Source organism: Triturus cristatus, chromosome 3_2 (genome assembly GCF_964204655.1).
Source record: "Triturus cristatus chromosome 3_2, aTriCri1.1, whole genome shotgun sequence".
In the NCBI taxonomy this organism is placed as follows: domain Eukaryota; kingdom Metazoa; phylum Chordata; class Amphibia; order Caudata; family Salamandridae; genus Triturus; species Triturus cristatus.
The window spans coordinates 1,131,959,872-1,131,974,085 of record NC_140584.1 but is presented as its reverse complement, the minus strand read 5'-3'; the positions used below and the strand labels follow the sequence as shown (position 1 = coordinate 1,131,974,085).

The following is a 14,214-nucleotide window of genomic DNA, read 5'->3' as shown; positions in this document are numbered from 1 at the left end:
AGGTGCGGGGAGATGAAGTGATTTGCCCAGAATCACAGGATGCGGAGCATCGTTGCAGACACTCAAACCTGGTTCCCCAGCTTCAAGGTCGACCGCTCTAGCCATAAGGCTACATCCTCTCCCCTTTTAGAGTCAAAAAAGGTCAACAGTTTCACCCTATAGCCCTTAGCTGAACGGTGTTAGCTTCACAGTTGGAAGCTGAGCCGAACATGGGGAACACACTAGAAATCCCAAACAAGATCAGCTTATATGGGATTAGGGAGAGAAAACTGACGCCTTTACGCAATTCTATCAGAACATCTACTGGGAGGGACTGGACAGTAATGTGCAGGTGGTTAGGTATTTAGACTCTTATCCCCTACAGCACAAGACCGAGGTCCATGGGTCCTCTCACCGGCATTACAGCGGTGGCCATAGGTTAACTTAAGCCAGGGTAGTCACTTGGATCTGCTGTTTTTTTTGTGATGAATTCGATACAACATTTGGTGCCCCTGGTCCACAATCCTGCAGAAGAGCTCATACTACTGCAGAAGACACCTGAAATGTCCATGTGGGAACTAGAGGACAGAAAGCAAAGATGCCTGGGAGAGTTATGATGGCCCTGAGAGTGAGAGACTGGGTAGGCCAGGCCTCCGGAGGTACTATCGAGACACAGATCAGTAGCTTTGACACCATGGTACGCATGCAGGACGGACAATAAATGAGTCTACATTGATTGGACAGGGCATGATAATAAGCTTTAGCACCCTTTTGTGGCTGCCCAAACATGCCCAATCTAAAAAGGCCCATGCCAACACCAGAACATGAACGCTGGTACATTTATGGGACACCACAACTAGATGAGAAGGCAAAACTACATTCCTCTTACCCTTCAGGTCAACTCACTATAATGCAGATTACTACTGCTACAATAGCTGTTGCAGGCTTTCCATGTGAAAAGGGGAGACACAAGGGGTGTTGTGTATTAAAAGATATATTCACTAGGGGAAAATTAAATCCTTCACTTTTGTAAAACTGATTCAGGTTAAGAGGCAGATGGGCTTTCGCCAGCTCTGGTGCATCACTGTACAATACCCAGAGAAAGAAAAGCTGTAGTGGCCAGATTTCTTACCAAGTAAAAAAAAAAAATGTAATTCACTGCAGTAATTCAAAGGGAGTGATTTTGACAATCTATAAACTGCTTAAAGAGGGGCCCTGTCAAGTGATAAGGGAGCACACAATGGGCACTGAAGAAAAGAACGTGCTGTGGGAAGACATCCCGGGCACGTCCATGAACATTCAGCATAGGGAGCAATGTTAGAAGCTGATGTTAAACTGTACTGTATTATAATTGCATGTATATAGCGCTTACTACCCCTGACAAGATCAAAGCACTTTTTCGGCGAGGAGCACACTACTCCAGGACCCATAAAGGTTTAGTGGTGAATTAGTATAGTGAAACTATAAAAGTAATTTGAGTGGTGAATTGTTACTTAACACCAAAAAAGTAGACAATTATGACAGTGGGGTGTCATGAGCATGCTAGCAATGGCTCCAACTTTCCAAATTTGTAGACCTATCAAAGAGTAGGCGCTTTTGGAAAGAGGTGCATAGCTAAATTAAAATGATCACACGGTAGCGGATCACAGAATCACGGAGGGTGCTAGTGCTAGTTCTTGGAGTCTCTTAAGATGGAACCTGATGTGAGCGAATTTCATTGTTGGGTCATTTATTGACATCAACGAAACAACTGAGTGTCGCTGCATGGAAGCAGAAGCTCCTTCCCCGACAAAGTGGTATTACAGATCACTGTGTGCTCGCAATGGAGAAACTGTCTAGCTGTACCGATCCGTTTGGAGAACAATACAATTGGACACTGCGGATTAAAGACCAATAACACTCAGGGTTCTGCGTCTGCATTCTTGAGACACTTGAAGCCTGCAGTGTCCATGGCCTGGGAGTTTGCGCAGAACATTCACTGAAAATTGATTTGTGTTGGATCCAATCTCACAATACTGGACTGGTGTCTGGTGGGTGCCTTGGAAGGAAGAGAGGGCATGGGAGCTGTTCATCTTTTCTTCTGCTTCACAAGCAAGACGAAGAGATGGGTAACAGAACTGAAATGTTTTAAAGTTGGGCTTTTAAGTTTCATTGACTTGTGATGTAAAGATTTCACTGTCCGACAGCTGTTTCAGATACAGAACCTACATTCCAATAAAATGTGTGAAAGTTAAAATATAGCTTTCACGGAGAGGCAAATAATATTGATATTGGAGCTGATATAAAGTTTTCTAAAATATCTTACAAAAAGCAGTCATTTGAACAGCAACTATTTAACCATATGTTACCATTAAAGTAATCAAAATAAGAGTTCCGGCCTCACTTTGAGCACACAGGGTGAGATTGCAACAACCAAATATAAATGAGGTGAGGCTAAAGGACATCTAGCAGATGACATGACCAGACGTGCAATACAAGACGTGAAAACTGGCCATGGCCATCTGATCTTGTGAAAGCATTCAGGTTCTCAGAGCTGTCCTACCTGACTTTGCCAGACAGGTTCATTTGCACATGCTGCTTGAATTCGGGATACTTGGAGGCCAAGTGCGCAAAATCTGGAGGTTTGTCCTTGTAGCGGTTTCGTGGATGCATGGATTTATTGAGGGCCATCCCCTGGAAGAAAACAAGAAGGCCGAAGAACACATGAAGCCATCACACCCACAGAACACACACTACTGTCAGATGTTTGATACAGCTTTAGAAATCCACTGAACATGGATTGTAAAAGCAAACACAGGATGGAGCAAGTTCTGAAAAAAAGAATAATCCTCTTGCACTAATTTAAATACTTGATTTATAATATTTTACAAAAGGCAAATCAGAAAGCAGGCCAGCCATATCACATAATAAAACAAACAAGCATTGCTATTAACTTATCAACATATGTATATTGTTGATGACTGAGGCCACCTGTACAGGATGGGCGGATGCGGCTTCGCTGGGGGCCTGGATGTAATGGGGGACCCACCAGCAGGACAGGTTCTGCCTTCAGACCCTCTGAAAACAAGTGCAATCTGCCTAAAGTGCGCAATGTACCCACTCAGTGAGGGATTTTGCTTTCGCCACCTGAAAGAGCTTACTTACCACACCCATCATACTTGTAATAATGCTGCAAGGTTAATTTCTGTTGTGGCCAAACCTGTACTGTGGGAAGTAAGAGGCAAAGGTTCTTTGAATGGAATCTAAATGTCTTTGCTACTTGTGTTGTGTTTTAGTTGGTGGTTGTGTTTTGTTTTCTTTACAGATACATTCACTTCCCTTTGCTTTCCCAGCCTGAGTGCAAGGACTCAGCATGTCACGTTGACCCCTGTACTCCAGGGGGTAGGTCCCAGAGGAGCCTATCCCCCTCTTGTTCAATTATTCTTCTCAGCTCAATGGGTCGAGTCTGTGTGTACAGGAAAAAGATGGACCGGTTAAGACCATCTTCCTGCAGCGTCTTCCCTGTTTCTGTATGGTCACAATCGGTCTCTCCCTTATTCACACCAACTGCCCCACAAGAAGACTTATTCACTTCCCACTCTAGGCTTGGTAGGGCAACTGCCTCTCCTGGGGGTTGCAACTACCCTACTCCTGGGTAACTGCATAGTCTCTCAAATCCCTGATTTTGTGGGGAAAACCACTTTATCTCACAAACCGGACACCTCTTTCTAGGGTAGCACCAACACCCCTCCTTGGTGACTCCACACTCCATAAATGTGCTGGGGTGAGTCCTGTGGGAAGCTCCATTTTTTTGTACCAACATTGCTCCTGAATGAACAGAATAATTCCTCCTTCTGGCAATGTGGGGGGCTGCCGCTGGGATTTCGGCTCCGTCGCTCTTGGATTAGTTTAACAAATCACTGGCTGCCTTTGTGGAAAGCTGTGTTTTCCTGAGACTGTACCCATATCACACTTAGCTAAACCCATAATTTCCAAAATATCTAGCATGGGAAGTGGAAAGTTGTGTTTTCGTGGGACTGCACATTCACTGCACCCCTAAAATCTTAATCCCTCTGTGCTTTTGTCTTCCTGATCCTCTAACCACCCCTATGATAGCCCCTAACAGAAGAAACTAACATATATCATCCCGGAAAGCTCAACTTCTCAGACTGGCAGATTCCTTTTTTCGCCTCTTCTTCCTCACTAATACTTCCTTGACCCAACTGACGCACTTTCAAGTCCCATCACTATTCCCCCTTTTACATTCAAACCACCCTGATGATTCTTATGTGAGGACCCTGTGATACGGGCAGTGCCGGAAACGCCGGAAACACCTTTCCCGTGCCCTTCAAGATGGCGACGTCCAAATTCCAAGCGGAGGACGGTGGCGGTCTAGTCTTCCAGGTAGGGGCGGATGTGACGTCCCGCACGAAGACGAGAGACGCGAGGAAGGCGGAGACAAAAAGGGAGGAAGAGGAAGCGAAGGGGAGGTTGGAGAAGACGGCGGAGAGTGAAGGAGTGACGGATCCAGAACTAGTACCAGGGGGAGAACCACGGACCGAACAGCAGAGTCGGAGTAGCAGAGAAGAAGACGCGACGGGCGGTGAGGCCCCAGCTGGTACCGCTACCGTGTCCAGTCGTCCCTCGGAGAGCCAGGACGCCGAGACACCCAATGCTACGGTCCTGGAGGACTGTAGCTCCAGGTCAGTGTCTTTCTTGGATTCTTTAAAACGCTGGACTGGGAGGGCGAAAGCGGGGAGAGCAAGTAAAAGCGGGCACTAGTCAGGTCCGCCCTGTTCCTCACATTTCCCTTCCTCACAAACCCTGGTGAATAGACGCATAGGTGGTGGGTGAATCACACAGTCACGAGATTCAAGACTTTGTTACTGACGGGTGGTTCTTTCTGTGTTTCCTTTATCTCCCGGGGACGCCAAAACAAACCTGAGGACCTCTCAAGGAACTGACCTGAAGTTACTCACACCAGAGGGACCTGCAGAAGCGGCCACCGGACCTGTTGCTTTGCCTTTATATGTTCACGAACTTCTGTTTCCCTTTCTTTTGATGGACTTTATCAGTTACCCCTAAACAACCATACTCTTTACCTGCAATAAACAACCAGCCTACTAACTCCCGTGTCGTTAGCTCTTGTCCTAAGAGGGTCGATCATAGGTCAGGGTGGCCAAACAACTTACAGACCCCTTGGAGGATCACTCCGTAACCGCTGACTAACCAACGGGAGGACAGAGAGAATATTGGCTAGCCTCCTTACAGCACCCAGCCAGAAATACATTGGCTTCCTGCTTTCGAATGGCTTTTGGGTGCAGGAAAATACATCCAGAAGTAGCAAGCTAAAGGATCATGGTCAGGCCCCAAACACCACATGCTGATGCTTTTGGTATGCTGATATTTGATATTTTGAGGAATTTACTACACAAGAGAGAGCCGTCTTGTGTTGGTATTACACAGAAAAACATGACAGTCACCAGCATGCAAGGCAATGCAGTATGTACGCTTTTGTGTTCACTTCCTTGATGTGGCACCAGCTATTATTTGAGGAAAGTTCCCATATGCACCCTGGTGCTTCTGGATATTCATAAAGTGAGGAATCTGTAGGAAGAAATATCCATGAGAAGGTCCATCTTTAAGGCTCTTGTCAATTCCACGCAGTGGTTGGTTCACAGGAGAGGGAGGGCGCTCCATAGTAGAGTAAGCTACGGCTAAATGCACTTGATGTCTGCACAAACTTTAGTTTGTGTATCCAGAGCTAGCTCTACTGGCTCCCGATAAACAAATGCGCACATTTCAAACTCCTCACACACATTCAAGGCACTACACATCCTAGGCCTCACCTACCTGAACAGCTGCATCTCCTTCAACTAACCATCCAGACACCTCGGCTCCGCAAGACGTCTACTCACACACATCCCACATATAAAAATAACCATATCAGGAGGAAAGCTGATCTCTTACATTGCTCCATAAGTGTGGAACGGCCTCTGACGCCGCAGCAAGAACTGGCTTTTTATTTTACTGCCCTGCGTAGGCAGGGCTAGGCACACACACCTGCTCAGTGGCAGCACACCCTCGCAAGGGATAGTGCACTTCACAGATACAAATAGGATGAGCTTGGACTATAGGGACAGCTCCTCATCAATAATACTGAGGTTCCTGATTTTGTTTTTAATCATTGTGAGTGGTGGTATTGAGAAAGTAGAAAGCCACTCGAAAGGAGATGTTGGCTACAATATCACCCAAGATCAGTGCTCTCGTCTTTGAAGCACATGATGTTCGCATGACTAGCGGACTTGTTTTTAAGCTGGGAGCGTACAGGGCATTGTTGGTGTATATGTGGAGGTTCACCAGATACCACTTGAATAAAGCAGATACGGTAAAATTGGCCCTTAAGGCAATCTTCAACAACTACTTCTGTTAAGAGAATTCCACTAACCCAATTGAAACTAGATGACTAGCGTTGGAGAGAAACTGACGGATCTAGAAACTCAGGACCAGTCCTCAAGAAAAACCCTGGTTTAACACCAAGAGGTGGGTGTGAGTCGGCCAGGACAGCGCAGAGGAGTGCTGGGAAGGGATTTCTCAAGCCAAGGTTTACAGTAGATGAACAGGTTTCCAGGACAGCAATCAGTAGGGGTAGGGGAGGGAAGGGGGAATGAAAAAATCTTTAATACCTTGAAGAGACCACAGCAAATGAGAACTTCTTTATTAGTGTGTATGCTTGACAACAAATGAGGTAAAATGGGCTTCCGGGTAATGAAACAAGCTTTAAGCAAAAAGAATCACCCCACAAAAGCCTGTTTACTCTGCGTCCCATGAACCCCATCACAAGAACCAAAGATATGACGGGATTATTGGAGCAAATTGTTTGAAATGGTTAAAACAAATAAAAGTATCAACGCACTACAGTGTCATAAACTTCACATCCACTCAGACATCAGCAGACGAAATTACAAGCAAATTCAGCCACTGCTTCACAATATATTGAAGATTTTAATTGAAGGTGTTTTTCCTTCCAATGAGAGATGGAGTGTTCCTCTATCCAAAAGTTTAATGTTGGAACACTGATGTATTAATGCCAATCCAAGATGACGAACTGTGTTTACATTACGATTCTTCTTTATTGTTAAACAAATATTCGATTAACAAAATACGCAAGCCTTATTCATGATGAAGAGACAACATGTTCACAGCTATTTTCACTTTCTAGCAGTATTGTGTAATTTAAATTAAAAATCAATACAGAAGCTAAATATTCAAATAAATACCAGTTAATAGAAATGAGCATTAATCAGCTAGCGGAGAAACAATTCATTAGCAAATACGATTGTTATTAAAACTTTCAAATTCACTATGATCGGACTAAATTATTTCAACTGGTTAGGTCGAGCATGGGAAGAGCATGCGCTGCTCTGTGAGGCATGCTGAATTAGAGTATGGACTTGAAGCTCCGCCCACTCTCCACCCATATTTTCCATTGCCTTGTGTAATTGTCCTTTGTAAATGCTGGCTTCTGATTCGTTAATTGGCTTGTAAGCCCCTCCTTCGTATCGCCTTGTCTTAATTTGTAACCTCCGAAGAGGACTGGCCCTTTTACTTCTGTTGTTATACGGTTTGTCTTATTTCGTCTGTAAGCACTATTTTCTTTAATGCGTTTCTCCTACTGCAAGCATGACATGCTTTCCTGCAACATTCAGCGTGCCATGTGCGTTTTGACTTTCCAAGCAGCCCGGGACAATGGTAGCCACTTCTTTGAAATAAATAGGTCTCACATTTATAAGAGTTTGAGCCATTGGCATTGTAAATGACAATGCCTTATATATGTGTTAATTATCAAAACAGATACATAAAAGGCATTGTCATTTACAATGCCAGTAGCTTAAACTCTGGCAAACGTGAGGCCTATTGCACTGCAAATGCTTGTTTTCTAGATGCAAACAGAGTAAAAGAAATTTGGTAGTACACACAATTTTATTTTTGTCCCTAGCAAAACAATACATTGTTGCATCTTCAAGTGTTCTTGTATCCGCTTCTCAGAAAAGTGTTTTTATGTACTTGTTCCACAAATCCGGTTGACAAGGACATAAAGAATATAGTGTGTAGTTTCTAAAGAAGAACTACAGAAGCAAAGCTATCTATTCTCATCACTAAGATTATAACAAGATCCCTCAAAACATAGAAGTGGGATGTAAGCTTAAGAAGGCCTTCTTTATCCACGGATCTGAGTTAGTGTCTAGTTAAGACTACCTTCCATTTGAAAAGGTCTCATACGTGTAATGGAAATTCTTACATATTGTTGCAGCAAACAGGTTGTTCTCATGGGATGCTGAGGTTCCTAGTCATCTTGGGAAGCATTGCTAAGGTAGCTATGGAAGGCATAACTAGTGAATAAATGCTCTTACCAAGTTCTAGCGGCCGCCACTCTGATTCTTGGATGTCATTTTAAATCCTCTCTAATAAAGACAATCACATAAGTAATTGATTATATTAATAGGATTTGAAACAACTAAATAACAGATCAAATTCAAATCTAATCCGAGGGTGTGGTGCAGACGGTCTTAAATTAAAGGTTTGCTGGATTATTTTAATAAAATGTTGTTTCTGGCCTCAATCATTTATTTATAAAAAGCGAATACCCATATAAAATAACTGGACACATTTTCATAGTTGCACAGTAGGGCCAATTGTTCCTCCTCCATATAGACGTGTAATAGCTTGAGCTGTTGGTATCAGTCTATTCATAACCCTTTCTTTATTAAGGGACAAATTTAATTTTGAGTTCAAAGTAACTCCTAAATAAGTATATTTCATTACTTGCTCTATTTCCATATACAGTGGCATATTAGAAGCAAGATTTTGATTTACCAAATGACATTATTTTTGCTTCGCAGTAATTGATAGATAACCCGTTCTCTGTGGTTTATTCTCCTAGACATTTTAATTGTCTTTGGACACCAATATCGGTGGAAGAAATAAAGACAAGGGCATCAGCATATATTAAATGTGAGAATCTTTTTTTTTTAACCAGATTTCGGTGGATCGCCATCATCTTCATTGAAAATTAAGTTAATTTGGCAATATAAAGAGCAAACAAAAGGGGTGCAAATAAACAACCCTGTTAGAGCCCATTATAAGTCTTGACCTTGGTGTTAGTCCTTGGTTAAATTGACTTGTTTCCAGGTGTCCGTATGGAATTCTATCAATAAATGTAAAAGTGAATGATCAATGTCCTGTAGGGAGAGCTTTGACCAGAGTTTATGTCCAATAACTATCTCGAAGGCAGCGGAAAAAGCCACAAAACAAACAGATTATTTCCTTTTAAATCTATTGTATGGGAGACTAAAGTAGTTAAACCAAATATATTATCCATGGTTAAACAGATTACTGTAAAACAAGTTTGATTAATTGTTGGGTTCTGATTAGCTTTGCACATAATGAATGAATGTAGGATCCTTCACAGGTCAGTAAAACTTGATCATGTAAGAACGTATGATTGAAAAGTAAACAAAGTATGTGGCTCCAGGTTTTTAGATATGAATTGAAAACTGTTGCTGGAATGCTGTGTGGACCGGCACCCCAAGAGTCTAGACCGTTCCTTATTAAGAGTTCAACACCCTTAGCTGAAAACATGTAGGACTCCAAGTCTTTATCTTTAACTGTTGTTGGAACCACAGTGTCTACGTAAAGGGATAAAATAAAGATCTTCCATTCACCAGAGTGTGTGATACCATAAATTGCAGCTATCTTGTTCCAGGCTATTAAGGGCAAGACTTTATGAGTTTTTCTAGTATAAACTGCTGTCTGTAAAGCTAACCAGCTATCGAACTGGCTTTTTCATTCTTATTTGATTAATTCTCCTTTTGTACTTCTGTATTAATCTTTTTATGATTTACAATGTTTTCAATTTCTTTGTAGCTTTTACCCATTTCTTTATGTATCAAATAATCCATGAAATATATCTTTACATCCCTTTTACTTGTTGGAGTAACAGCTGCGGATATGAAAACAAAAGATATTATCCAATCACGACTCCCAGCTAGCGATCCAGCTTTTCTATTACATTGACTAGGGTACAATCACTCTCATTACTTATGTACAAAGATATTTGTTGAATGGGAAATTCTTAATTCAAGACTATTCTTTTACAGGTTCTCTACATCCCTTGGTCAATAAATTTACCATTGTTAACGAAATGTATTCTCAATCTAAAATTTTACTTTGAGAGTCATGCTCTTTTTTTTATGATTTGAAAGTCAAAACATTTATTGAGGTTTGACATATGGATCAGCATGCAGTCGATGAATAAGCATCACAAAAACGTGGGCACTGCAGATTAGTCTGAATTGAATCTTCCATTTAATTGTTGAAAGCCCAAAGTTCATAACGAGTAATTAATAGATTTCCCGTTGTTAGAGGTGTTATTGTTCCCAAAGACCTGGTGTGTGATATGGAAAAGTTGTTCTTGCTCAGCAACGCCGGTATTTATACTTTCTGCTACAGATTTGAGTTTAAGTCTGTTAGTAGAAAGAAACCTGATTGTGAATTGGCTATTAAGGATTATAAATCTAATATACATTGATGAATTTGAAGTTTATCCTTAATGAAAGTAGGCGGGATATAAATGTTCACCACAGTAAGCATGTTTTTGTCTTTGAATTTAAACGAAGAAGCCATAAAATGCTTTGTCTTATAAATAGTTTTTATGTGTTCTGCAATGAGATCAGCCCTTACTAGGGCTGCAAGCCCTCAGCTCAGTGTAGCTCTGGTGAATTTAATTGCAAGTCAACCATACACACTAAAATTAGAAAATAAAGTTAGTGTCTATCCAGGATCCCTGCAAACAAATTATTTTAAACAGATTTTAAAAAGTAAGCAGGTCATCTCCATTTACTTTGAGCTGCCTTTTCACACCAGCTATGTCTCATGAGCATATTTTTGAGTACGCAGGCAGAGATTCGATATATATATGTGTTATTAGGCAAGCGTTCGAGGCTTGTAGGGTTTTTTTTATGTTCGCTATAAGCCTTTTGCTGCTACCCCTGTCGGGAAGATAATTTCTCTTGCAGTTAATTTTTATTTGTAGATTATCTGCTTCTTTTACGATATTCATGTCTGTGCCCAAATCATTTGTTAACTTGTCACGAGGCAAGTTGATGGTAAATTTGATTCGTTCCTGTCCAGATGTTAGTTTCTCGGAGTCAAGCGATACTTCTCATGTTTTTTTTTTTAAGCATGATTCCCTAATCAGATTGTTTTTGTAATCTCATGCATCCTCCACATTGTACATGTAATTTCTGGTGCGGAAAATGGTTGCACTTTAAAGTCTATGCAAAATAAATCCCCGAAAGTAACACCCTTCTGGTCATCAAAAACGGACTATTTGGCAGTTCATAACATCATGTTTGCATTCTGAAAAATAATGCAAAAATTAATTTGACTAGTGGAATTAGGAGCTAGGATACTGCACACCTTTCTATTAGTTAATAAGGACCCAATACTTGAATTAGTAGAATTTTTAACACATTTAGGGAAATTTGAATCTTGAGAAGTTACTCAATGTATTTGCTTTGATTGACGCAGACATACAGGTTTATTTAGAGATTATGTATGTAGAGGGTTCAGGGCAGACACTACTCTACGCCACAACACTCCACTTCAATCTGCTCCACTCTACGCCACTCCATAACCCTCTACTCCACGACACTATGTCACTCCATTTCATCATTCCATTGATGTTTGAGTCTTTTCTATTTCATCTTCTTTGTTACTACCAGCTTGAATTGATGTCATTTTTATATTAACTATTTAATTAAGTCCCTTAGCTATTTGCAAAAATATTAGAAGTTGATCTCTGTTTATTTTCTGAAATCTTTGGTATTGAGTTAATCTTTGTTTGGCAATATATTTTGTTTAATGGTCAATGGTTCATTGTTTTTATACTTAGTGATTGGACCATTCTCATGGTTAGAAACATTCTCATCCTTTTATTTACAGCAAATCCTATTGAAAGATGTTCCCTTCAAAAATGGGGAAAGCATTCTCAGTATTATTTGACTCCAACCTGGTTTTTAATTTAGCTTTTTTGTTTCGCTTTCTTAGTTTCTGAAGTCTTTGCTTACTTGAATATTGTTTTTAACCACTCTTCATCCTTTCCTTTTTTATGTTCTCTTTCTAATTCCACTTTCCCTATTCAGCTCTCAGGCTCTCTGTGATTTCAGAGAGTGTTGTAGATGTGGTTGCGGCAAGTTGGTACAGTCATAAAGTTCATGTTGGTCCTGCAGATATATTAATCTCAACACTATCAAGTGGGCCCAGAGGTAAACAAACAATCCTACATGCCTCCGAATTCGCTGTTGTACACTTTTGCTAGAGCACGGTTTGCCTGTGGATGTCGTCCTAAGGTTTATTTTCAAAGCAAAAACTTTCCAATGATTAATGGACTGATGTTTAAGCCTCGTCTTTCTCAAAGGCTGAATATCGTGGTAGGGCAAAGGATCAACCACATCTCTGCACACTATTCTGACTTGGTGGACTCATTTACTAGTATGCATACTTTAAAATGTTACTCATACATTCATAAATTCATAATTCCAGATTATTCTTGTACACCTTCTGTACATCCATTGGTCAATAAATTTACCATTGTTAAAAAAAATTCATTCATAATCTAAATTCTTACTTTGAGAGTCATGCTCTTATTTTAATGATTGTAGTCAAAACATTTATAGAGGTTTGACATATGGATCAGAATGTAGTCACTGAATAAGCCGGTGCCTGCTCACAAAAACGTGGGCACTGCAGATTAGTCTGAATTGAATCTTCCATTTAATTGTTGAAAGCCCAAAGTCCATAACAAGTTATAAATAGATTTCCCATTGTTAGAGGTGTTATTGTTCTTATAGACCTGCTGTGGGATATGGAAAACTTCTTCTTGCTCATCAAAGCCGGTATTTATACTGTCTGCTAACAGGTTTGAGTTAAAGTCTGCTGTTAGTAGAAAGAAGCAGGATTGTGAATTGTTTATTAAGGATTATAAAACTAATATAGAACTGATGAATTTGAAGTTTATCCTTAATGGAAGTAGGCAGCATATAAATGTTCACCACAGTAAGCATGTTTTTATTTTTGAATTTAAACGAGGAAGCCAGAAAATTATTTGTGTTCTAAATAGTTTTCTTGTGTTCTGCAATAAGATCAGCCCTTACTAGTGCTGCAAGCCCTCAGCCCAGTCTACCTCAAGTTAATTGCAAGTCAATCAAACACACTAAAATTAGATAGAAAATAAAGTTAGTGTCTTTCCAGGTTCCCTGCAAACATTATTTGTTTCATTGCTCTAAATAAAAGTATGAGAATGTTTCTAACAATTAGAATGGTCCAATCACTAGGCATGAAAACATACTTCAAAATGTTAGAAAAACACCACAACAAAAAATTAAGGCACCACCTACCCCAATCAAAAGTTAATCATGGGAGAGGTATCAGTAACACGATGGACTCACCAAACTGTCTAAAAAGCAGTACAATGTTAGTGCAGCGATTCCACCTAGAAAACGTTAGGTGTATGGGCAAAGGGGTAGCTTTATTGGTCTGTCACTGAAATTTCATTCCATTGAGGTTCAAAAAGGCTAAAATCAGCATTTGGGACCTTGTTCTCATCATTTACATATAATTAATTCCTATTGGTTATGCGCAAGCATATCACCCATAAAGGTTTCAAGGCGCTGGGGTTCGTCGGGAAGATTAAGTGAGCTATTGCCCAAAGTCGCATGATGCTGCCGCCAGGTATCGAACCGTGAGCCCTGCGCTCCGGAGTCAGCCGCTCTGCCACACCTCTCCGGCAAATGAAATCTGCACATACCACTTTTACCTCCGGTGCACAATATGCCAACAAATACAATCAATCATATGGGATAGGACATACATATACCACAACTGCACGGCTCAAGAAAGGATGAAGTGTACGAAATTGCGCCAAATATCTTTGTCCTTTCTTTTTATTTTTACAGTGTGTTAGATTTAGGTGTGCATATGAGCATAAGGAGAAAAACAGTCCAGCTACTAATCATGTTAGCATTCATAAAATAGGAAAAGGTATTATAAAAAGCATGAGAAGTAATACAAACACAGTCTCTTGTCTGGCTTTATGCAGACCAAGACAGGCAGAAGCTGTCACACACTGTTTGTAATTCAATTCAATTAATTGCACATTTCTATAATAGTCTGGTCAACGTCCCAACATTAACA

General features: G+C 40.7%; 1 protein-coding gene across 1 annotated transcript in view; it reads right to left on the bottom strand.

The window, feature by feature from the left end:
• The window catches only part of METTL16 (methyltransferase 16, RNA N6-adenosine), a 388,563-nt gene that overhangs the window by 351,143 nt on the left and 23,206 nt on the right, over positions 1-14,214 (bottom strand). Inside the window, exon 2 of the mRNA XM_085649941.1 lies at positions 2,522-2,652. Within this exon, the coding sequence (XP_085506067.1) occupies positions 2,522-2,649 (128 nt within the window). The 5' untranslated portion in view covers positions 2,650-2,652. The remainder of the gene's footprint in view (positions 1-2,521; positions 2,653-14,214) is intronic.